Source organism: Balaenoptera borealis (genome assembly GCF_965194805.1).
Source record: "Balaenoptera borealis genome assembly, chromosome: 3".
NCBI classification, from domain to species: domain Eukaryota; kingdom Metazoa; phylum Chordata; class Mammalia; order Artiodactyla; family Balaenopteridae; genus Balaenoptera; species Balaenoptera borealis.
This window is the reverse complement of record NC_138866.1, coordinates 84,758,673-84,782,971: the sequence shown is the minus strand read 5'-3', so window position 1 is coordinate 84,782,971 and position 24,299 is coordinate 84,758,673. Positions and strand designations below refer to the sequence as shown.

The 24,299-nt window shown below is 60.9% G+C and overlaps 1 protein-coding gene across 1 annotated transcript in view; it reads left to right on the top strand.

Annotated features, from left to right (window-relative positions):
• Positions 1-23,848, top strand: part of SPTBN5 (spectrin beta, non-erythrocytic 5) — a 44,496-nt gene extending 20,648 nt beyond the window's left edge. Inside the window, 50 exon segments of the mRNA XM_082385914.1 lie at positions 232-363; positions 804-914; positions 918-947; positions 949-1,055; positions 2,075-2,162; positions 2,165-2,248; positions 2,386-2,629; positions 3,947-4,055; positions 4,057-4,188; positions 4,591-4,669; positions 4,673-4,693; positions 4,697-4,726; positions 4,981-5,126; positions 6,030-6,081; positions 6,085-6,141; positions 6,143-6,349; positions 6,797-7,192; positions 8,271-8,747; positions 8,966-9,187; positions 9,246-9,680; positions 10,217-10,237; positions 10,241-10,521; positions 10,523-10,697; positions 10,892-10,987; positions 12,440-12,535; positions 12,539-12,555; positions 12,640-12,754; positions 12,925-13,161; positions 13,540-13,812; positions 13,816-14,355; positions 14,589-14,666; positions 14,669-14,779; positions 15,069-15,146; positions 15,524-15,921; positions 17,056-17,194; positions 17,322-17,359; positions 17,361-17,442; positions 18,064-18,482; positions 18,646-18,832; positions 19,050-19,106; positions 19,109-19,264; positions 19,736-19,938; positions 20,066-20,270; positions 20,499-20,693; positions 21,529-21,756; positions 21,947-22,106; positions 22,109-22,163; positions 22,336-22,527; positions 22,737-22,929; positions 23,711-23,848. Coding sequence (XP_082242040.1) covers positions 232-363; positions 804-914; positions 918-947; positions 949-1,055; positions 2,075-2,162; positions 2,165-2,248; positions 2,386-2,629; positions 3,947-4,055; positions 4,057-4,188; positions 4,591-4,669; positions 4,673-4,693; positions 4,697-4,726; positions 4,981-5,126; positions 6,030-6,081; positions 6,085-6,141; positions 6,143-6,349; positions 6,797-7,192; positions 8,271-8,747; positions 8,966-9,187; positions 9,246-9,680; positions 10,217-10,237; positions 10,241-10,521; positions 10,523-10,697; positions 10,892-10,987; positions 12,440-12,535; positions 12,539-12,555; positions 12,640-12,754; positions 12,925-13,161; positions 13,540-13,812; positions 13,816-14,355; positions 14,589-14,666; positions 14,669-14,779; positions 15,069-15,146; positions 15,524-15,921; positions 17,056-17,194; positions 17,322-17,359; positions 17,361-17,442; positions 18,064-18,482; positions 18,646-18,832; positions 19,050-19,106; positions 19,109-19,264; positions 19,736-19,938; positions 20,066-20,270; positions 20,499-20,693; positions 21,529-21,756; positions 21,947-22,106; positions 22,109-22,163; positions 22,336-22,527; positions 22,737-22,929; positions 23,711-23,728 — 8,202 coding nt within the window. The 3' untranslated portion in view covers positions 23,729-23,848.
• Positions 23,849-24,299: the final 451 nt, after the last annotated feature.

Sequence of the window (24,299 nt, the reverse complement as noted above, 5' to 3'; positions counted from 1 at the left end):
CACCAGCCATCCGGTGCCTGCTCACCCCACACTGTTCCCAGGCGTCAGAGGAAAGCGCTCCCACCTCTGCCCACAGATTTAGGGCTACGCAGACAGCTCAAGCCCTTGTGGCGTGTGGCGTGCAGCTCGCAGCCAACCACCACCACTGCTGCACCCTGGGCCCAGCCCGCCACGGCCCCTCCTGGTACCAGCAGCTCAGCAAGACGCCCCGGGCCTTTGTGTCCACTGCAGGTTGGGAGAGAGCTGTTGAGCAGCAGGCCCCGTGCCCAGGAGGACGCGCAGGCCGGGCTTCAGGGCCTGAGCAGCAAGTGGGAAGAGTTGAACCGGGCTCGGCAGCAGGACCAGCTCCTGGGGCTGTTGCAGGTTGGCTGAAGAGAAGGGCAGGACACAGGAGGGAGACCGAAGCTGGGCTGGGCTGGGAACAGACAGGACGGGAAGGAGGGGGAGGAGTCGGGGTGTTCTGCTGACTCTGGAGCGGCCCTGGGAAGTCCTGCAGCCTTTGGAGGCCTCTGGCCTACGGCCCGTTGACCCTGGCTTTACCCACCACTGGCCAATCCAGGATTGCGTCCTGTGTACCCATGTGTGCTCGGCACAACTTGAGTCCCCCGGAGAGGAAGAAGTGTGAGGGGATAGGGCTGCTCATGAGGCTCTGGGAGAAGGTGTGGGTTAGGAGTGGGAGAGGTCCCCAGAAGGCCATTGGTGAACTTGGTATGCTACTAGCACTGCAGCCTTAGAGCCCAAGAAAGGCCACTTGCCAGCCTGTATGTGGAGAGCCTAATGCAGCACCCGGCATCCCTCCCCAGGAAGCCAAGGAGAAGATGGAGCAGCTAGAGGGGGCCCTGCAGAGTGCAGAAATGGGGCAGGACCTGGGCTCAAGCCGGGGGCTGCAGAAACAGCACCGTCAGCTGGAGGCCTAGAGCCAGGCACTGGCCAGCAAGATGGCTGCCCTCGTTCCCCAGGCCCCCCAGGTGGTCAATACCCAGACCATCGTGGAGGAGACCCAAAAGTACCTCCAGAGGTACTCGCCTGCTCGTTCCGTCTCCACTCCATTGTGTGTAATCGCCACCATGTGAACCTGAGGGTGGTTTCACCCAGGGAGCCCAGCAGGGTGGCAGCTACAGGCCCTGGGGTTGTCCAAGCCTCCTTCCCTTATGAGTAGAGTCATTCCCGTCAATAGAAATTGACTAGAGGCCAGACAAGAAATTAAAGCAAGGCTTTACTGGGGCCCCTGCTGCAGCAGCGGGGAGCGAGAACAAACAGCAGTTTCCCTTGTTTGCCTGCTCACTCGGTAGGGACGAGCTTGCCCGGCTGGAGCGGTGGCTTCGGTGTTTTGCCCACCCCTCTGGTGGTGGTGAGTGCAAAGGGCATGAGCTGTACCCTACTTCTGTCCCGACACCCTGTTTTTTTTGTTTTTAAATTATTTATTTATTTATTTATTTTTGGCTGTGTTGTGTCTTAGTTTCTGTGCGAGGGCTTTCTCCAGTTGCGGCAAGGGGGGGGCCACTCTTCATCGCGGTGCGCGGGCCTCTCACTATCGCGGCCTCTTTTGTTGCGGAGCACAGGCTCCAGACGCGCAGGCTCAGTAGTTGTGGCTCACGGGCCTAGTTGCTCCGCGGCATGTGGGATCTTCCCAGACCAGGGCTCGAACCCGTGTCCCCTGCATTGGCAGGCAGATTCTCAACCACTGCGCCACCAGGGAAGCCCCCGACACCCTGTTTTTGCTCTTGTTTTGGCTCTTCAGAAGTGGCAATTGGGCTTTTTTGGTGTTTTTATATCTTCTGTCCAGAATTTGCCCCAGTGGGGCATGCACGCAGTTATTTTTAGTCCCTTATAGTTTCTTTGTATTCTGTTGCGCAAGGAGACGTTTGTCCAGGTGCCAGCACTGCAGCAAAGGGTCCCAGGTCCCAGCCTGTCTCAGCTGGGGTCTGGGCCCTCTCCAGCTGCCTCCCCATCATCAGATGAGGCTTCCCTAACCCCCACCTCTTTCTTCATGGGTCCCTGGCTGGGCCAAGAAAAGGACGGAGCGTGACCCCTCACCTGTCCCCAGCATCCCCCATGTGCTCCCTCCGCCCAGGTTCGAGTCCCTTCAGGGATGTCTGGCCGCCCGGCAACTGAAGCTGCAGGCCTCCGTTGAACTGTACCAGTTCCACCACCTGAGCTCACTTGGGTGGCAGAGCATATGCCTGCACCCAGCGCTGGCTCCGATAAATACTTGGATGGTGCCCACAGTCTTCTCCGCAAGCACGAGGTAACGGTCCTCATTTTCTCCCAGGATCCCTGATGTCCCATTCCTAGACCCTAGACGCCCTCCACCGCTACTCAGGGGTGCCTGATTGCCCCCAGCCCTTCTCTGCCAGCAAGTTTTGCCATGACTGAGCCCTGGAGCCGCATCCACGGCTCTGTTCTGGGCACCCCATGGCTAAGGGAAGCCCAGAGGCGACAGCCGCTTGTGCCGTTCTGGGGCAGGAGCTCCGCGCGGAGGTGGAAGCCCACCAGGGACAGGTGCGACGGGTGCTGGGTTCCGGCCTCAGCCTTGCAGCCTCAGGGCGCCCCCAGGCCCAGCACATCGTGGAGCAGTGCCAGAAGCTGGAAGGCCGCTGGGCGGAGCCGGAGCAGGCCTGTGAGGCGCGTTAGCATGCAGAGGGCACGGGGTCAGGGGAAGTAGCCAAAGTGGGGCAGCCTCTGCGAGTGAGGTCTGTGGGACCTGGAACTCTCAGGGAGCTGGGTCAGTGGTGAGAACTCTGGGCCCGGGGCTGCTGGGTCCCCATGGGCAAAGAAGCCTCTTTTTGCTGCCTGCTGGAGAGCAGTGGCATGATGTCCCCAAGGGGTGATGGAGGGTCCCATCTGAGATCATCAAGGTGAGTTGGCACCATTCTTGATAGTATTTCCTGGACGTATCAGAGCTGGAAGACTGAGTGGAGGGCCTCTGGTGAGCAGTCAGGACTGTGGCGGGGACGAGACAGCCACGGTCAGGCTCGTCAAGAAGCACGAGGTAATGTGTCCTGAGCATCTCCCACATGGTCTGGACTGGGGTGATGATGGGCCATGAGGAAGGGGTCTGTCACACGCCCAAAGGGCACATCCTGCTTCTCGGAGGCACAGAGCCCCGCTCTTTCTTCCTGAAGACTGTCCAGCCCCTTCCCCACCCCCACCCAAATCCTGCAGGGCCCCCTGCTCACCCCCAGTTCCCCACCCCTTCTTCAGGCACCACCCCTTCGAAGAGCCCATCCCACTTCTTTCATCTCTGTAGTGGTCCACACTCCTGTGGCCTCAGGATTTCTCTGCCTTCTCTTCTTGCTTCTTCTCCTCCCCCTGGCACTTTTCTCCTCTCTTGGGGGTGTCACCTGTTCCAGCCCTCCCCACGTCTTCCACAGCCTTCTTCCTCCCACACGTTGAATACCATGCTTTGAGTTAACCAAACACCGTGCCTGAAACCTACCTCATGAGCATCCCTGATTAAAGCGCGGGAGGCCTAGAGCCCCCTCCTCCTTCCTGCAGTCTGTCTCTCAGAACCACAAGCCCTGACCCCACAGCAATCCTGGTTCCTCTCGTCACTGAAGTGTCTTGCTGTCTGGGCGTTTTGTCTACGTAGCCCTAGTGGTCAGTGTTTCAGGGTCCTGACTGAGGACTCTCAGGGAGCCATTCCTAAGGGGCGTGCCTGTAGCCATGGCCTCATGGAGCTTCAGCGTCCGAGGTATCCTGGGCAGCTCGCTTAACTCCATCCATTTTTTATACTGCGATGCTGGGGCCAGTACCACGCCCCCTGTGGCCTCTCTTCCTTGGCCCAGATGACCCATCATTCACCCTTCCCTGCTAAACAGTGAGCCCTGTGTGGGCACAGACTGGGTCTTCACTTTCATGGAACAGGAAGGAACCCCATCACTGTTGGGTAGGTGGATGACGGGTGCGTGAGTGAGCGGATGGGTTGGGGTGGGTGGATGAGTAGAAGGAGGAGAAGGATGGGCGTGCGATCAGTGGGTGAACGGACAGGAGGGTGGGTACATGAATGAGTCACCCAGTCCGAGCCTTGCGTGCTGGCAGGCCCTGCAACAGGAACTGGAGCTCCATGGAGGAGCTTGACCAGAAAGCCCAAACCCTCACTGGCCCCGAGGCCCCTATGCAGCTGGGCGTGGTGCAGGAGAGGCTCCGGGAGTGGCTGCGGGCACTGCAGGAGTTGGCAACCACACGGTGAGGGGCGCTGTACCCCTCCCCAGGTTTAGGGGGCCTAGCCACGGTTGGCTGTTTCCATGCCATAACCCTGAGTTGGAAGGAGCCCGTGACCCCAGGCCCACGGAGATGGCAGATGGTTCCTTGCTGTGTGCTGCTCTCCTTTCTGTAAATTCCTCAGGGAGGGCCCACTGGGCAGGAACTTGGACCCCCAGCCCCTGGCTCCCCATCTCTTCCCCACATCCACACCCTCACCTGCCCTATTCTGGCCTTCTTATGTTTACTTCTCCCTGAATCCAGAGCCTCAAGCTGGGGCAGAGACCATGAATAACCTCCTCCTTCAGGTCACCTGTTTTGGCTGGGCCAGCTGTCCCCAGGGGGGTGGGCAGCTAACTTCTGGGGAACCACGGGCTATCCCCACAGGGAGCGGGAGCTGGAGGGGACCCTGAAGATGCACGAGTTCATGAGGGAGGCCGAGGACCTGCAGGGCCGGCTGGCCAGCTAGAAGCAGGCAGTCAGAGGAGGATAGAGCCTTGGGGAGGACTGCCAGGACGCTCTGGTGAGAGGAGGCCGGGGCCAGGGAGGCAGCCCCGAGGCAGGGCGCTGGGGGCAGGCGGCTGGCTGGGCTGTGTGGAGAAGGGGGCCCTGGGTCATGAGCCCTGGCTGAGGACAGGCCCTCTGGGTAGAGTGGGCAGGCCCTGCGGCCATCCAACCCCCCATGGTCCAGATGTCACTGAGGTGCCTCACTCCCCAGGCTGCTTGCTGTCTCGCCAGCTAGGGGCCACTCTGTCACCTACTCCCCTCTCCCCTCAGCGCTTCTGCACCAAGTTTGCAAAGTTTCAGCACCAAGTAGAGATGGGGGGCCAACGGGTGGCAACCCGCCAGCAGCTGGCAGAGAGCCTGCTAGAATGTGGGCACAGCGCTGCCCCCAAGGCCCGTCAGATGCAGCAGGATCTGCAGTGAGTGCCCAACGGACCCAGGGCATGGGTTTGGGGAGGTGCTGGGCAGGCAGGTGCTGGGCAGGCAGGTGCTGGGCAGGCAGGTGCTGGGCAGGCACGTGCTGGGCAGGCAGGTGCTGGGCAGGCAGGTGCTGGGCAGGCAGGTGCTGGGCAGGCACGTGCTGGGCAGGCAGGTGCTGGGCAGGCAGGTGCTGGGCAGGCACGTGCTGGGCAGGCAGGTGCTGGGCAGGCACGTGCTGGGCAGGCACGTGCTGGGCAGGCAGGTGCTGGGCAGGCAGGTGCTCCCGGGGCCACACTGGCTCTGTCTGCACCTGAGGTGTCGGGAAAGCGGGATGCTTCCAGCGAAGCCGAGCCTGCCACGGGTGCAGGTCAGAGAGTCCTGCCCAGACCCCCAGGGACACTTGTCCAAACCTCTGGCTCCCAGGACTTGGAGGAGGGGCTGTGGGAACACTGCCTAGCTGCCCACTGGCTGGTTTGGCTCCTCCCCCAACCTGTGAGCTTTGAGGCAAGGTCATCCTCGTTCATAACCCCTAGCGCAGAGCCTGACCCAGCCTTGGGAGCTCAGGGAGAGTTTACTGAGTTAAATGAGGAATGGAGAGGAACGATAGTAATCTGGTTGACTTATTGAGACTCGAAGGCACAAGATGTAAGGAGTATCAAAGAGCACAGGAATCAGTTAAGTGCTGAGCGTGACAACAGCAAAGGACTGAATTCAAAGCAAAGCTAGAAAGAGAGGCTCCAGGGCCAGGGCCAGACAGGAGAGGGGGTTAAGAAGGGGAGATCTGGGCCAGTCCTGGATGCAGCCCAGAGAGCAGGAGGGCTGACCAGCCTAGCAGAGGGGGCGGAACGAGGTGCTGGGTGAATAGCTGATCTGCTGCCCGTCTCCCGCACGCCTGTGCGCAGTGCTGCCCGGTTGGAGCTGTGGGCGCTGACCCAGGCCCGCGGCCGCCTGCTCTGAGATGCTGAGATCACCCTCAAAGTTCACAGAGGTCTGTTGGAAGCCCTCACCCAGGTCCAGGTGTGAGCCCAGGAGGAGGAAGGGGGTTCTTTCTAGAAGTGGATCAGCGCCCCGCCCTCCAGTCCTGATCCCCGGGGCCGTCTCCTTTCCTCGGGAGAAAGCCACAAGCCTCCCCTGTGGTGTGGCCCGGGACCTGTGTGGGCTGGGGGCCCAGCTGAGGAGACATGAGAGGCTGGAGCGTGAACTCGTGGGCACTGAGCGGCAGGTGAGCCCAGGTCTGGCTGCCTCTCCCCCGCAGGCCCCCTCAGGCCTGCCCATCTTCTCTCTAGCTTTTCCCGGCGGCTCTCGGGGCCGCCCGTCAGGCCCATTGTGCATGGAGGCCAGGGCCCCGGGAGGGAGCCGTGGGATAGGCAGGCCCTTCAGCCTCTAGGAGGACACGACCCTTCCCTCCCTATCACTAACCTGCCCCCAGCTTCAGGAGCTGCTGGAGACTGGAGGAACAGTGCAGGAGCTGCTGGAGACTGGAGGAACGGTGCAGGAGCTGCTGGAGACTGGAGGAACGGTGCAGGAGCTGCTGGAGACTGGAGGAACGGTGCAGGAGCTGCTGGAGACTGGAGGAACGGTGCAGGAGCTGCTGGAGACTGGAGGAACGGTGCAGGAGCTGCTGGAGACTGGAGGAACGGTGCAGGAGCTGCTGGAGACTGGAGGAACGGTGCAGGAGCTGCTGGAGACTGGAGGAACGGTGCAGAAGCTGGGGCCCGGGCTGCAGGCCCAAGCGGTGCAGCAGAGGCAGCGGGCCCTGGTGCAGGCTTGGGAGGCCCTGAAGCTGCACGTGGAGCAGTGCCAGGCACAGCTGGAGCGGGCACGGCTCCTGGCCCGCTTCCATGCAGCGGTGAGGGCTCTTCCCTCCCCGGGCTCTGTGTGTGTGTGTGTGTTGTACCGTGAGTGTGCATGCACTAATGAGACCCTCCAACCCTGGAGGGAAGACGAGCGGGGACACGAGGAGGAAGAGCACTGGGCAAGTGTGGGTGTCTGTCTGGCCAGGCAGAGGGCTGAGCGCGGGGGACGCAGCGGTGACTCCTTAGGTTTGGGTCAACACCAGCCCAGGTGAGTGACAGTGCAGTTAGGAGGCAGAGGTCCCAGCCAGAGCTCAGGAGGAGAAACAGCCCAGGAAAGCCCAGAACTGGAGATTTGAATGTCCTAGACAGTGACCTCTGGATCAGCCGGCATCTTTTTAACATCTGTGTTTAGCTCTCTGCTAGGAGCTGTGAGTGGGGAGAGGAGGTGATATAGAGCCTGTGAAAGATGGAATCACTGCCGTCAGGGAGCCTATCTAGCTGGGGGGGGATGAGCCTAATACCCCAGAGAGTTAGATTGGGACAGTGGGCCCTGGCTGTGGTTGTCCTAGGAGTCCCCTTATCCCAGTGCCTGATAGACAGGGAGACCCAAACTATAACACAGCAAAAAGGCTTGAGTTTAGAGACCCAACTCTGCCACTTTCTAGCAGCATGGGCTCGAGCAAGGCACTTACCCCTAGCTTGTTACCCACTGTGTGTGAGCGTCTGAAGGTTACAAAACTCCCTCACACACGATGTACAATTTACCTTTCTTCATCTGTGCAATGAGGTGTTGGGACAAGGATCCAAGGCCGCTCCAGCTCTAACATGTGTTTGTACACAAATCAACAGAAGAGTGTTTGTAAGTATTAAACTGGAGATTCAGAGGACAAGGCAAGCAGTGAGATGTCAGGAGGTCAGGTGGGCAGGGAAGGCTTCACAAGGCAAAGAAGGCCTTGGCCCTTGATGAACACGTGAGCTTGGAAGGGATGGAAGGAAGGAGAAGAACTTCTAAGCAAGAGGGGCAAGGGAAAGCCTAGGGTGGAGAGAAGTCATGGGCAGGGCGAGGAGGAGGCTGGTCTGGCACCTCTGAAAGTTTAGTAGACCTGGGGGGATTGGGTTGGACAACAACGGAGCAACAAGGTGACCACAGGCCTCATGAACCTCACCTGGGCTCTGAGCTGGGGCAGCTTGGGACCGCTTCAGTGTGTGAGTGGATCCAGGCAGGCTGCGGTTGTGCCTCAGAGGCTGGTTCTCTGCCGTCCAGCCCAGCCCTCACCCAACTCCCTCCCTCCGTCTCCTTGGGATCCAGGTGCGGGACTGCACCTCCTGGGCGCCTGTGTGTGACAGGAGCTGCAGGTGGAGGAGATCTCCCAGGAGCCCGGCAGTGGCCCGCTGAAGCTCAGCGCCCACCGACAGCTTCGGGCAGTGCCGGAGGCCCAGGAGGAGCTGCACCAGCAGGCTGCCCAGGTGGGCCAGCAGGCACTTTCGGCTGCAGGGACATCCATCAAGGAGGTGGGCCCCCCTTTCCTGGTGCCCCCCCAGCCTACCCCGACTGAGCCTGTGCCCACCCCACTGCACCACGCCGGCCTCTCCTCAGACGCTTCCCTTGGGACCCGCTTCCGTCTCGTCCATGCGGCTCTCCCGAGTGCAGGCTCTCCACATGCTCATGCCCAGGTCCAGGAAGGGCTGCAAGTCCTGCGGGACAAACAGGAGCAGGTGTTCCAGGCCTGGGAGCAGAAACAGGAGAGGCTGCAGGCCAGGCACCCGGAGCAGCTCTTCCTCAGAAAGTGCGGCCACCTGGACGAGACCCTCACGGCCCGGGAGGCAGGTGCCCTCACCCCGTAGCCTCCTAGCGCTCCCTCTTCTCCTCTCTGCCCTCTCCCCCACTTGCTCTCTTGCTCCCTGGGGCTCTGGCCCTTTCCCTGATGTGGACCCCAGAGGCTGTGCACTGCCTCGACCCAGACGGCTGCAAATGGGGGTGGGGGGCTGGCTGTCTGGACAGTCCCTGATGGCCTCTTTGACTTTTCCGTGGGCTGAGCCAGGTTTTCCGGAGAACCAGTGCCCTGGGGAGCTCCGTGGAACAGGTGGAGCAGGTGATTCGCAAGCATGAGACATTCCAGAAGGTGCTGACTGCCCAGGACGAGAAGGGAATGGGTTTGGGGGATGCTGGGCATGGTCAAGGTCGGGTGGTCGGAGTCTGGGAACTTGGAGAGTTCTCAATGGGGGACGTGGGTGCTCGGTGTGTACCCGCAGGTAATGCTGATGTACGGGGGTGGCCTGGGGGGCTAGGGGCACCTGGCTGGGGCTGACTGAGCAGAGTAAGACGCGTGGCTCAGGAGGGCCTGGGATGGGGTGGGCCACACTGCAGGGACACAGGGGCCACATGGCTCCAGATCACGTAGTCCCAGGGCAGTGGAGCAGGGGCAGTGGGGGGAGAGCTGGGGGCTGGTTCTGGCTTGCTGGGAGGACCGGCCAGCCTTGGGCCATGCAGGGCTGAAGGCGGGGCTCCCCTGTGGGCCAGCCCCTGCTCCAGCCTCCCCGAATGAGGAACCGAGAGCTGAGTTCCCCCCAGCCCCACCCCACCCACCGGAGGCGGCTCTGTGTGAGCAGGTGAAGATGCTCGGGGGCCCCAGGGCGCAGGACCTGCTCCGCACCGTGCTAGGGCGCCGGGCTCGGGTGAAGGAGCTGGCGGAGAGCCGGGGACACACCCTGCACGCCTCCCTGCTGATGACTGCCTTCATCAGGGCCGCCATCCAGGTCAGAGGGCCTCTCCAGCCCAGTACCTTCCACTTGGGCCACATTTGCCAGTTTACAGATGACGTCCACCTTCACGGGCTCGTTCAGGCCTCGCCACAGCCCTGTGATGAGGATACTAAAGTTTGGAGAGTTAAATGGCTTTCCCAGAGGCCATGCTGGAGCCCAGACATTTGATTTGAAGACCTTGTATGTGGAGACCCCGCTGCTTCCTAAGCTCTCACAGAGCCAGGGCAAAGAGAGGCATTGGGAGGGAGCAGAGAAGTCCAGGGCCCCGGGGCAGGTGAGCCTCACCTCCAAAATGAGGTCCCACCCAAGCCAACCCCTGGCCAGCCCCTTTGTGTGGCCGAGGGGCCATCTGGGCCTGGGGCTGTCTTCCTGGGCTCAGATCACTGGATCTTATTTCCCAGGCACGGCCCAGCCCCACCTTTGGGCCAGCACTCAGTTACCTGGGCACAGCTGAGGGCAGGCGTGTGGGACGTCTCTGTGGACCGAGGCAGCATCAGCATCATGAGATTCATGTCCCCCCCCGCCACCAGGCCGAGGACGGGATCCAGGAGTGACTCCAGCAGCTGAAAGAACCAGTCCCTCCTGGGGACCTGAAAGATAAGTTGAGGCACGTGCAGAAACACCAGGCCTTCGAGGCTGAGGTCCAGGCCCATGAGGAGATTATAACCTGTGTTGCCAAGGTAACAGCCAGGCCCTCAGCCCCCACCCTGCCCCAAAGTGAGGACGCCAGGATGGCCAAGGCGAAAGGTCTGAGGCAGGGGGAGCCTGTAATGGAGAAAAAGCAGGAGAGAGAGCGACAGGCACCATGTCCTGGTGTCCCCTCTCTCCCCAGGGGGCGAGGCTCTCCTCGCACAGAGCCACCCTCTGGTGGGAGAGGTCTCCCAGAGGCCGCAGGCACTGGGAGAAGCTGAAGCAGGGCTGGCTCTCCGGGGCCAGGACCTGGAGGACAAGCGGAACTTCCTGGAGTTCCTGCAGACAGCGGACATTGCAGAGGCCTGGATCCAGGAGATGGTGAGACCCAGCTGGGCAGGGACAGAGCTGGGGGTGGGACTGCGGGACTGACGGATGCGGGAGGGAGCCCCGGCAGGAAGTTCCCAAAGTCGCCACCTGCCCCAACACTGCCCCAGCAGCTGGGTGCCTGGGGGCTGGGTGCACCCAGGGCTGGGCGCTCAGAGCGCAGCCTTCTTGACCCGCAGCCTCCACAGGAGGTGATGGTGAACATCGGCGACCTGGGCCAGGACCTTGAGCACTGCCTGCAGCTCCACAGGCGGCTCCGCAAGCTCCGAGGAGTCTGGGCCGGGGTAAGGGGGCCCTGCCAGTGCATCCCACATCGGGAAGCAGTGACCGCGCATGGGCTCTGGAGCCAGATGTGGGCCCTCATGTCAGCTCCGCGCTTAAGACCGGAACTCGCTTAGGCAGGCTCCCTCGCCTCACCAAGCCTTAGTTTCTTCATCTTTAAAATGAGGATACGGCTTACCTCATAGGTAAGAGAGCATATACGTATGGTGGTGGTTACAGGAATCTACACATGTGATAAAACTGCCTAGAACTATACCTTCCCACACACACACAGGTGCATGCATGTAAAAGCTGCTGAACTGAATAAAGTCTGTAGTCTAGTTAACAGTTATACCAAAGTCAATGTCCTGGTTTTCATATTGCACTATAGTTATGTAAGATGTTACCATCAGGGGAAGCTGGGGGAAGGGTACATGGGCCTTCATTACACACTGTGCAATTTCCTGTGCATCTATGATTATTTCAAAATTTTTTTTAAAAATGCATGTATGCCTGGGTGTAGTAGATAATCAATAAACTGCAGTTGCTCAGAACTCTGCATCTCCTCCCCACCCCCTACTCATACACACACCAAAATCAATTTCTCTTATGCAGTATAGAGGAAAGAAATTAGCCAAGTGCATTCACAATCATGTATTAAGAGCCCAGACATGCTAACCTCACCCCCTGAAGTAAGTATATGACTTTTTTAAAAGGCTGCAGTGCTCCAATGCTCTAAGATGGTCTTTACTAACGGTGGAATTTCACAGCCACTGTGCCAGATGCTGTAGGAGAAAGAGTGTTAGATAGACTTGAGGAGTTGGGTTTGAGTCCTGGCTCTGCCATAAATTCACCAGGTTAGTCTCTGAGCTCTGCTCCAGCTTCTATAGAAGAGAGAAACCCCCTTCCCTGCGCACCTATGAGACACCTATTGGGAAGCGCTTTGGAAATGTAGACCAGTGCAAGGCTCTTCTACTGGGGCAGGACACCTGCAGTCCATCCACTGTCAGGGACCCCAGCCCCGTGTAGCCGTGAACCCCACCCAGTGTCTAAGCAGTGGCAGCCTCAGCCCAGTGACTCCCAGGGACAGGGACACCCAAACCTAAGGAGGCTGGCACTCACCATTTCATTCAACCCCTTACTTTGCTTTTCTTATCCTGAGAAGCTGCATTTTAACTTTAAAAGCTTCTGTTCATCAGTGCGTGCCTGCCCTCCCGCTCCTGCCTGGTCCCGACCTGGGGAGCAGATTTCCTAGCCTTAGAGATGACCCTGGGCTACAGGCCCCAGGTGCATCTCGCTCAGTGCACCTGGCATGGGATGGGATGGCCACAGCAGAGGAAGCAGCTGCCTCCACTCCCCAAACGTGCAGTTCCTCGAGCTCTCTCAGGCCCGAGCACACTCTCCAGGTGTTGATGCAGTGCAGAGAAGGGGCTCGGAGCAGGTGCCACAGATGCCCTCCCCCTGCACCCCCACAGGACACGGTGTATGATGCCCACATCACGAGCATCAATGACTTGTCCCTGCAGTTCAAGAACCAGGACCCTGAGCAACTCAAGACCACCTGCCAGCGGTGACAGCAGCTCAACAACAGGCCAGTCCCAGAGCCGGGAGCAGTGGAGCTGGGAGAGGGAGCTGGAGGGTCACCTCAGACTCAGCCTTACACCCTCTCCATCAGGTGGAACAGTTTCCATGGCAACATGCTCTGGTACCAATGGCAGCTTGAAGGGGCCCTGGAGATACACACGTTGTCCCAAAAGCTGGATGACCTCACTCAGCAGATCGGGGAGAAGGTGAGCAGTGGAACTGCTGATGCAGCCAGGGAACCAGCGCGTCCCACCCCTCACCCGCCTCTCCTCTTCAGCTGGGTACCTGGAGGCAGGTCCCATCAGAGGGCCGTCCGAGGGTCTGCCAGCGGTTCTCAGGGTCAACTCCGGACCTAGAAGCCCCCATCTGCTTCTAGGAGGCTGGCCCACCTGCCGCCTTTGTCTCCCAGAAGCACTGTGAGTCCAGAGGCCAGAGCATCCCCCTCCCCACCGTTTCCTCTGTTGTCCCCAAGCAAAGCCAGGTTTGCCCCGGGAGGTTTGCCCCGGGATTGGAGGTTTGCCCCAGGATTGTGTCAGCAGCCACAGAGAAACCTGGCCTAGACGCTGGCAGAGGTGGGAGCGGGGAAGTTGTACGCGGCCTGAGAAGCCTCCTGTGAAGCACGCGGCGCCCTGTTCTGAGCATGCACAGGGCTCTGTTCTTACTGCCCCTCTGGTTCCCGCCTCACCCAGGCCAGCCCACCTCAGTTCCCTGCAAAGGAACGAGGGTCAAGTGAGACCATGCACATGGAAGCAGGACACCCGTGGAGGTTGCTACCGCCAGCGAAACTCCAGCCCCAAGTCTCTCCTGGGAACCTTCCTCCCTCACAGAAGGAAGGGACCTGTGGTCAGGGCCAGCGGCCTGCTCCAGCCCGCGGAGGGCCCTGGGAAGGGAATCAGGCTGGGTGCTTGCTTCCCACACGGAAACCCTGTGGCCAGCGACCCCTCTGCAGTGAGGGAGGAGCTGGAGAAAAGGCTGATAATAACGCCCCCTTTCTCCCCAGGCCACCCTGGTCCAGGCCCTGGACTGTGGGAAAGATCTGGCGAGCATGCAGAGGCTGAGGCAGAAACGCGAGGAGTTGGAGCAGGAAATAGGCCTCATCCAGGCCCAGGTGGAGGTGTGCAGCTGGGTGTGGAGGTGGCCTCAGGCCCAGGGCACCTCCTCCGTGGGACCCTGGGCAGGCACGCGGCGGGGCGGGGGCGTGCTCAGGACCAAGAGCCAGCCAGGTCCACTCCCTGAGCACCACCGGCCTCCCTGCCCCAGCCGCTGACGCTGGCTTCCCGCACAGCCTGTAGAGCATGAGGTAGGCCACTTCCGCCAGAGAAGCCCTGAGGCCGCCCACAGCCTGGGCCGCAAGCAGCAGGCGATGATGGGCAGCTGGTGGCAGCTCCGGAGTGGGGCCCAGAAGCGGTACAAACCCCCAGGCCTCTTTCCCTCACTGCTCTCGCTGACCCATCCCCTGCAGCGTCTCAATCCCCACCCTTCCCTAAGAGTCTGTCTCCATCCTTCTAATAACCATCTGTATCGCCACCCTATTAATTCCCAGCCCATGGGCCCTTCTTTGGCTGAGGGGATTCAGGGACAGAAGGCACTGGTGGGGGAAAGGGGCTCAGAGGCCCTAGGACTAGCTGATGAACCCTGTGGCAGGAAGGAGTCGCTGGACGCCTTGCACCAAGCTCAGAAGCGGCAGGCAACGCTGCAGGAATGGCTGGTCTGGGCCCAGAGGCTACGAGCTGAGATGGACGCCCAGAGCACCTCCAGCAGCCTTGCGGATGTCCAGAGCACGTTGGAGGGACACCAGGAGCGCAAGGTGAGCGGCCCAGACCCTGAGGCCTTTCCTGGGATCTCGCCTCCTCTCTGGCCTCCCCCTTACTGGGATCCCACTTTTCTCTTGGGTTCTTTCTGCATCGGCTACCTCTGCCTTTCTCCTCTTCCCTCTAACTCCCTCAGTTGTCTTCCTCACCTCTCCTCCTTCCCACTGGGCCTCTTCCCTCCCACTCAGGAAGCCTCAGCCTCTGGGATCTGAGCCCAGTCCTCTTACAGGCCGAGCTGGATGCCCGAAGAGACAGCATCAGCCTGGCCCGAAGCACTGGGCAACGACTGCTTGCCGCCTGGCACCCACCCACCCCCCCGACATCCGCCAGGCCCCGGCTGGTTTAGACCGGGAGCTGAACAGCCTGGAAGGGGCCTGGCAGGAGCACCAGCTCCAGCTGCATCAGGCCTTGGAGCTACAGGTAGCAGCCTCCATCCCGCCCCCGCCCCTGGGGCCTGTACTAAACCCGCTGCCCCTCGTCAAAGCCAAAGCCAGAGCCAGAGAGGCTGCCGTGCCAGGGGCTTTTCCCACCACTCACCGCCCACCGCCTACCACTCAGCTCACCCACGGCAAATCTTGCCTGCTGTGGACTCCTTCTGTGGGGCCAGGCCCCAGGTCCCTGGTTTCCCACTGGGCCACCAACAGGGTCACTCCACCTGCTGTGACTGGACCCTCTGCTCACTTCCTCTTGCCTTTTCCTTTCTCAACAGCTGGTTCTGAGCTCTGTGGAGCAGGTGGAAGGTTGGCTCTGCAGCCTGGAAGCCTGCCCAGCCAGTGAGGGTCTGGGGGTAGGTGCCCAGCAGGAGTGAGGGAGTGTTTGCCAGGGCAGCACTAGAGATCAAACCAGCCAGTGCTGCCAGAGCTCCCCAGGCCAAGGGCATCTCCCGACCCTCAAGCACGTCGGTCACTGAGCGGTGGCTTACCTGTCCATCGCTGGCAGTTCTTATGCATCTGGGGCTGGGCCCTCTGTGGGAGCTCAGAGGGTGAGCCTGTGGCCCTTGACGCGTTCTTGCCTCCTTCCCAACGCCCTTCTCTCCTCTGCCCTCCTCACTTCCTTACACCCAGAGGTCTGCTTTTCCCACAACTGTCCCAACCCCTGTGGCAGGCAAGCCTGACTCATGGGGGTCCTCAGAGAATGATCAGGGGCCGTTTCCTGTGCTGACATAGCCTTACTGGGAGTGCAGAGGAGAGGGTGTCCCTGTTATGTGGAGGAGCTCCACCTGCCCTGGAAGTTCTAACACTTGACCCTTATCCCCCATGCCTTTCCTGGTTGAGAATCGCTGCCCTAAAGCCAGATACAGCCTTGAGGGATTGGGGGGATGTGTTTGGTAGGAAAGTAAATAGCTTGGGACTGGGAGGGGGCAGCCCTGTAGACAGTATCGCTTCCCAGGACTCCTTGCTTGACGTGGAAACCCTGCTGTGGAAGCAGAAGATGCATGAGCGAGACCTGGAGGCACAGGCGGAGAAGATCAGCGCGCTGGAAGCCTCCACCCGCAGCCTGCACCAGGGTGGACAGCCCGAGGCCCAGGGTGCCCTGGGCCGGTGCCAGGCCATGCTCCTGAGGTACCTCTGGCTCTGGCTGCGGGAGCCGTGGGTGGGCTGGCACAGGCATCAGGCTCTTCCATTGCCCTTGTATCCCTTAGCCTGGGCTCACCAGGCTTGTCCAAGGGCTGAGTTCAGATGCCAGGGCCCCAGCGCTCCTGACCCTGCAGTGTGTCAACCTGTTATGGAGTCAAACAGCACACAGTCACTCAGCTGAGATAAAGGGGACTTTTAAAAAGAAGCACATGCTTAAGAAACTAAAAGAGAGACGACCTCATGAAATGGCAATACCAGAGCACAGCAGTTAGCCAGACAGCGCTGAGTTTCTGCGCTGCCCTCTCACAGCGGGACTTGGGGCAGATTCCTCACAGAGTCTCATGTCTACAGTGAGGGGATAAAAATACCTGCCTCTTAGGGTTGTGGTCAGGATGAGAAAGGAATCCTTGATGTCCCGGTGTCGTGCCTGGCACTCAGGGGTGTCGGCATATTTCTTATGCTCATTTAACTGAAGCCGGCACAGCTATGAGACTCCAGTCTCTGCCTTTTTTTCTCGTAAAAGCCCATCTGGTTCAGCTGCCTCGTCCAGCCCCTCAGACGTTTAGATCAAGGCAGATTTGGCCAAAATCTGGATCCCAGATTGGCGGGGGTCTCCGTCCTTCCCAGAGAGCCCACCAGGGCCCTCTGTGTTTGTGGCTCCTGGGCTGGTGCCCTGGCGGCCGTCCCCTCCTCTTCCCTGCAGGTGGACCCCACCTGGGTACCCGAGGTCTTTGATTGACAGATGGAAAATGTTGGTTTGCTGGTCTCTGTCAACACTCCCTGCCCCCCACCCAGTCCCCTTAGGTGGTTCCTGGCAGGCCCAGCTGTCCCCCAGGACAGTGCCATCTTGACCCCCTCCCTCGCAGGCTTCTGGCATCCTCTAGGGGGCTGTTTTCATTCCATCAAGACTCTCTGCATCTCCTCTGCCCTCCACACCCTTTAGCAGCCCCAGCAGGAGGAGACAGACTCAGGGTATATTGATACACAAGAAAGGCTGTCCTGGGCTGGAAGGGCACACCTATGCACATGTGTGTGCATGCGTGTGCGCACACACACACCCGTAGCAGCTCCAGGTCCCAGCGAGCAGACCTGAGGCCCCTGACACCCTCCTTCCGGCAGGAAAGAGGCACTCCTGGAGCAAGCCAGGACCCGTCACCGCCAGCTGGAGGAGCAGCTGGAGGAGCAGCTGGAGGAGCAGCTGGAGGAGCAGCTGGAGGAGCTCAGGCAGCTGCAGGCTTCCCTGCAGGGTTCCTACGAGGTTAGCAGGCGTGGGGAGTGGTTGTGGTGAGAGAAGGGGCTGCCCCCGGGACAAGCCACTCTTCCTTGGGGCAGCCCAGAGGTTAGTGGGAAGGAGAGCCCTAGGCAGCAGAGCCTGTTCCTCCCAGTGTGCCCAGGTGGCCGCATGGCTGAGGGAGAAGAACCGGGCTGCAGGCACAGTCGTGGTGGCAGCAGAATCTCCAGGCCGAGCAGGACACGAGTGTACACCACCAGCAAAGGCTGCAGACGGTGAGGTCTTGGGGACCAGGGATGGGCTTACAGGCCAGAGCAGGGGGTGACCCCACAGAGCCCTGGCAGCTGGCTCTGAATCACAGCCGTGGATGGCCGACCTTCGAGTGCTTTCTGCATACAGACGCCGCGCTAAACACCAAAGGGCCGTGAGGCGCAGTGGCTTCCCTTGGTACCCTCCCCAAAAATAGTGCCTTTTCAAGAATTTTAAAGATGGTGTTTCGGCGTGATGGTTTTAACAGCTCTCTTGGAAAGACATCAGAGGACAGAGTCAGGGTATGTAGCCAGCAGTCCTGTGCGTGTAGGAGTCAAAGTATAGCACCTTTTAAATTTACCCTCTTCCACCTGCAAAGGGCAGGCCCAGACCCCAGGCTGCCTCTCTCTGATATAAAGTACCCTGCTAAGTATTTGAAATGTTTGATCTCATTTAAACAAAATACCCATTGTTATCTCCATTACATGGATAAGGAAAATGAGCTCAGAGAGGTTAAGGAACTTGCCCAAGATCACACAGCTAGCGCACAGACTCTGCAGCTGTGGGGCTGGTGGTTGGAGCCAACACAAGAGCCCTGACACCAGCAGTCCTGAGTCCACGAGGTGTGTGCCATGTTGTGGCTGTAGGAGGGGCAGAGGCTGCTGTGGGATGGCCTCACATCCTCAGAGACCATCCAGGAGCGGCTGCAGGAGCTGAGAGAACTCTGGGAGGAGCTACAGGCCAACTGCCAGAGGAAGGCAGCCAAGCTACAGGAGGCCCTTGAGCGGGCTGGGTGCAGCTCTAGACTCTCCCCCTCGTGCCCACCTCACATTCTGCCCCAGACCCTGCGTCTCCGGCAGAGCGTGGAGGAACTGGAGAAGTGGCTGGAGCCCATGGAGCTCAAACTGAGAGCCCCCATCGGGGGCCCAGAGCAGCCTGGGCTGGACGAGCTCCTGGGGGCTCAGGGAGAGCTGGACAGGCAGGCCGGACCCGCACAGGCCTTTGTCCGGGAAGGCCACTGCCTGGCCCAAGACGTGGAAGAGCAGGCCCAGCGGCTGCTTCAGAGGTAAACCTGTCCCTCCCCTCTGCCCCCTGGCTCGGCTCCTCGGGGCCCTCCCTGCCCACGGTGAGTGGCACCGAGCGGGCGAGCTGGTGTGCGGGTCACAGTGTGGCCCTGATCCTGACGACCAGGGTGCCCCCTGCCCCGGGCCCGCCCTCCGCTGCTGCAGGTTCGAGAGCCAGCGGGTGCCCCTGCGGGAGCGCAGGACAGCCCTGGAGGCCCGGAGCCGCCTCCTGCAGTTCTTCAGGGACGCCGACGAGGAGATGGCCTGGGTGCTGGAGAAGCTGCCCCTGATGGCCGCCCGGGACTGCAGCCAGAGCCCTAGCGCCCTGCGGCGCCTGCAGGAGAAGTGCCAGGTGTGGGCCCAGCGGGAGGGGCGGGGCTGTCGTCAGTTGCCTCTGGGGCTGGAAGCTTCTGCCTGCAGGAGGCTCTGGGGGCCCCTGGATTCTTTGCTGGTCGCAGGGGCAGGGTTCTCTCTGGGGGCAGCTGTGGGATCCCACCGGGCTTGAGAGGCGACTCTGGGTCCCCCAAGGAGCACCCAGGAGCATCCCCTGTCTTCCTCCAGCTCTGCAGAACCTGGAGACTGAGATGAGCAGCCACGAGGCTCTGACCCGGGCGGCGGTGGGCACAGAGCGGGCGAGCTGGTGCAGGCTGGGCACTTTGCGGCCCGCGACGCGGCTGCCCGGGCGCGGCAGCTGGAGGATGCCGTGGGCCACCTGCTGGCAGAGGCTGCGCAGAGGCGACAGCGGCTGCAGCAGGCTCAGGAGGCCCAGCAGTCCCTGATGGAGGTGAGAGGGTGTGATGGGGCACGAAAGGGCGGGGGTTGGTCATGAGGACACCCAGAGGGTAGGCAGGGCTGGAAGGTAACCCCCAGGTGGGGGTCCGGACTCTCTGTGCATCTTCTGTCACCTCCACTAAGTTGTCTCCTGCCCCCAAGATCTTCCTTCAGCATGTTTCCCAGGAAACAGCCCACTGGGTTTGGTTTGGTTTTGCTGTTTTTTCTAAAGCAATGATTCTCAATCAGTGCTTCACATCAGTATCACCTGGAACTTTTAAGAAGTGCTGACACTCAGCTCTATTCCAGACCAAATCCAAATCTTAAGGGGTGAGAGCCAGGCATAGCGGGTTGTTAGAACTCTCAGGTGATCCCCATCAGCCAAGTTGAGAACTTGCTGCTCTAAATCTCGAGGCCACGAACTCAAAAGTTGGGAGCCCTGGAGGGCATCGCCCAGGGAAACCTGTCCTCTATGTCACCTCAGCTCCCAGAGGCAGAATCCTGGCTGGAAGAACAGGGCTGTGTTCAAGAACGGGACATCAAGGATATGGGCCAGAGTGCCGAGGCCACGCAGGCCCTTCTGTGGTGGCTGGAGGCCACCAGGAGAGACCTGGAGGGGTTCAGCATGCGCATCGAGAGGCTGCAGCAGACAGCAGCCCTCCTCGAGAGCGGGCAGAACCCAGAAACATGAGTTGGAGCCAGGCCCAAATAGGGAGGAGCAGGGAGGGGCAGGGAGGGGCTCTCCCTACAGAGGCGCGAGGCCGGTCCAGCCTGGAGAGGAAGGGCTCCAGGCGGATTGTCCTTCCTGCCGCAGCCCCAGGTTGCTCGCCCTGATGCTCACGGTGAGGGACACCCACTCGGGGCTGTTGCAGAGAGCGGAGGGCAGGGAGCAAGGCCTTCGGGAGCAGCTGCAGCTCCACCAACTGGAGCAGGAGGCCCTGCTCCTGGACGCCTGGCTGGCGAGCAAGGTGGCCACTGCCGAGTCCCAGGACTACAGGCAGGACCTGGAGGCCGTCAAGGTGAGTCACTCCTGAGCAAACCTGGAGGAGAGTAGATTGAGTGGCCCGCAAGGGTAGAGAAGGGGGAGGGGGCCACACAGGAAGTGGGGGGCTCTGGGAGGATCCCTGTGGTCCTAGAGGCAGGGCCAAGGGACGTCAGAAATGGCAGGTACTGCCGAGCCCTTCATTAGCTTTGAGAGCTGCTGGACGCCACCTGCAGAGTGACCTCCCTGGCCCTACACCCTGCAGGTGCTGGAAGAGAAGTTCGATGCTTTCAGAAAGGAAGTCCAGAGCCTGGGACAGGCCAAGGTGCAGGCCCCGCGGAAGCAGGCAGGCTCCTTGGAATGGGCGGCACCCAGGTGCTCTCCCCAGATTCAAGGGCAGCGGAGTCACATCGAGGCCGCTTGGGAGAGACTGGACCGGGCAGTGAAAGCCTGCACACAGGTAGGTGCGCCCAGTCTCAGCCAGGGGCAGCCAAGGGGCTGGGACAGCTGTGTCTTCTGCCTGGGCCAGGGACAGGCAGTGCCGCCGTGTGTGTATGTGTCTGTGTGTCTGTGTGTCTGTGTGTGGAGCAAGGTGGCTGCCTCCAACTCCCAGTGCCAAGCAGACCAAAAGTCGCAAAGTCCTCCACCTCCAGCCCTCTCCGAGTCTCTCCACCGATTTGGGTTCCCCCTGGTGCAGCTCACACCTCCAGGGAGAAACAGGAAGCATGTCTGGCCAGCTCCTGACGCCCCCCCCCCCCCAAAAGCCCCCTCCAAACATAGGCTTCAGGTTTATTAAGACACAGGCCCCGCTGGTCTCTTGTCCTTCACCACACACACTAACTGGGCAAGATCGCTCCAGCCACTCACTCTTCTCATCTAAATGCTCTGTGTAGATCTGTGTGCTGAGGACATCCTCAGTGTTTCTCCACGGCCTTCGCTGTCAGCCACAGCTGGCAGTTTCTAGAAAAGCAGTCCAGGTCCCCGAGCCCCTGACAGAGCCTGCAGCCCAGGGCTGGCCAGGCAGCCTCCTGAGGCGACCCCCTTCATCTCGGCCAGATGCCCCCAAAGCAACCTCCTCCCTCCGGTGGACTCATTCCCACCTGCTTCCGAGCCCCCACCTCTGCTCCTCTCATGAGTTGGGCACTGAAGACCCTCTCCTCACAGAATCCCCCAGGGCCCTACCCCGTCATCAGTAACATCACACATTCACAGAGCAGCTGCCACATCTGAGACATTTCCTGTACCCGGTGGTCATGAACGAGTCACCAAGCCCCATGGACCTCCTTGTTTAAAAGGAAGTGGCCCGGGAGGCTACATCTCCAGGGAGAGAGGACCCTAGCCGGAGCAGGCCCTCCCTCCTCTCTCAGAACCTGGCCATGGCCCGTGAGGTCTGTGGCTTTGAGCAGGCGGCAGCCGAGCTCCGGGGCTGGATGCAGGAGGCGGCGGCCCTGGTGGCAAGAGATGCCTGTGGCCGCAGCCCGGCGCCGGTGCAGACCCTGCAGCAACAGCACAGATGCCTGGAGGTAAGGGTCCACGCCCCGTGGCCTGCCCGTCTGCCCTCCTCCCCTGGGTAAGGGGACCCCAGAGGTGGGAAGGGAGGGCCTGCATGCCCAGGCTGTGGAGGTGGACTTCTCAAGAGGATGGGTGCTCCCTGAAGAGGAGCAGGCATCGGGCTGCCAGGGGGTAAGGCCTGATCCTGTGTTCTGGCGGCAGAGGGAACTGGCAGCGATGGAAAAGGAGGTGGCCCAGGTGCAGATGGAGGCCTGCCAGCTGGGCCAGCTACACCCTGTGGCTCAGGAGGACCTGGCCAAGCAACTGGCTGAGGTGCAGGAGGCCTGGGCCACCCTGAATGTGAAGGTCCAGGAGCGGGGTCACAGCTGGAGGAGGCTGCCCAGGGCCACGCCTTCCTCGGACGCTGTCGGGAACTGCTGTAGGTGGCATCCTGCCCCGGCTGTTGACTCAGCTCTGCCCCGCAGGGCGGGGGTCACCCCAGCTCTTTGGGGGGCTATATAGTCCCCATCTCCCTATGCAGCTCATGCCCTGCCCCCCACCCCAGTCTGCCCTCCTGGCCCTGACAGCAGCTTCCCCTCCCTGCCCCGCAGAGCATGGGCTCAGGAGAAGCAGGGGCTGCTGTCCTCAGAGGAGCTGGCTGGGGATGTGGCTGGGACCGAGCGGCTCCTGGAGCTGCTTGAGGAGCTGGGGCAACAAGTCAAGGGGCATTGCCATCAAGCCCAGAATGTACAGCAGGAAGGGCAGCAGCTGGTGGACAATGGCCACTTCATGTCCCTGGAGAGGTACGAGCACAGAGATGGGTCTGGGGCTGGGCACACAGCCCAGTTACCCAAGGCCTCGGAACCCTGAGCGGGAGGAGAAGGCCAGGCAGGGGGCGGAGAGGGGGGCAGAGACGGGGAGGGTCCAGGCCTCACGGTCTTCCCTCGACACCTCTGCTGGGCACTCCAGCCCTGCCCTACCCCATGGCTCTGCCTGAGCCTCTCACCCACAGCGCCCCGTCCCCCCAGATGACAGAGTGCCTGCAGGAGCTGGACGGTCAGCCGCGGGCACTCAGGGAGGCCTGGGCCCTGCACCGGGAGCGCTGTGAGGGGAGCTGGCAATTGCAGAAGCTGCAGCAGGCGCTGGACCAGGCCGAGGCCTGGCTGGCCTGCCGGGAGGACCTCCTGCTGGACCCCAACGGCGGGGTGAGCTGAGGCCCTGCCCCTTAGCCGCTGCACCATCTGGCAGCTACAGCCAAGGGCAGGTCTTGCTGGTCCCCTGCACCCTGGGCCCCGGGCCAGGTTGCAGAGGGTGAGGGAATGGCTCTCTGCTCCCCCGAGGGCTGGGCCGCACCCTGGCTTGCTTCTCCCCAGCGCTCGGTGTCAGATGTGGAGTGGCAAGCCAGGTCCCTGCTCCAGGGGGGAAGGAGAGGAGCCTCACTATCCCGGAGAGGCCGGAAGTCAGGATGTCACCCAGACACACACCCACAGACCCCAAGACCCACACACAGGTTCACACACAGAACAGACCTACACACAATGACACAGTACACAGACTCCACACACAGCCTGTGCCTGAGCAATCACTCACATCACAGCAGGGGGTGGCAGCCAGTTGTGGTGTCTGGTATAATTATCCACTCCTGCAGGGCCTACAGCTTCCAATTTATGATTCAGATGAGGTGCTGCTGAGTCAACAGGCCTTATCCAGGTCACAGTGGCTTCTAAGGTCATCAGAGCAGCCATTTCTTCTGCTCTGTGCCTCCAGCCACATGCCCAGGGCAGACAGAGGTAGTGAGTTGGATCATGGGAACCAGTCATCTCCCATCCCCCCCCCACATCACGGTCCCTCCCGCAGCTGCCTCCCAGTAGCCACATCCCACATCAATGTTAGGAGGAGGTGCAGAGGCCGGGGGCACCAGTGCTTGGAAAAGACTCTGGGGAAGCTAGGCCCTAAATTCACTCCACCTCCCTGTTCTCCCAACAGGTCTGGGCCCTGAAGTGAACCTGCAGGTGGCACCAAACCTCAGGGCTACAAGCGAGGACACCCTCAAGGGGACAAGGAGACCCAGCTATCAGGCCCCTGGGACCAACTTCTGGAATAGATGGTTAGGAGACAGGCCCCACCAAGGTCACAGCTTGCTGAAGTCACGCCGTTAGCACTGGTCTGTCTTTGGCTCATCTGATCCTGGGTCTGGCCCACCCCTATTAATCATGCGACAGGAAGCAGCCCTTTGCCTGAGTCCCTGGGTGAGGAAGACAGGGGTGCTGGCTGTCACTGCCTGCGAGTCACCTGGGCAGGACCAGGGCTGCAGCAGCAAGACCCGCCCCCCAGGCTAAACTGGCCACCTCTCTGCTTGGAGCAAGTGGGCCGGAGCGGAGTAGACACTGCCATGAGCTCACAGCCTGCTCTTCAGGGGAAGCCCAAGCTGACTTGCCAGCTCTATAAGGTGCCTGAGGAGAGGTTTTGTTTCCTAAACCAGTCCTTGCCATGGGTAACCAAGAGGTGGGATGACCTGTCCCTTCTTGGAAGCAATGACAGTAATCTCCATAATGCCTCACGTTTGTATGGGCCT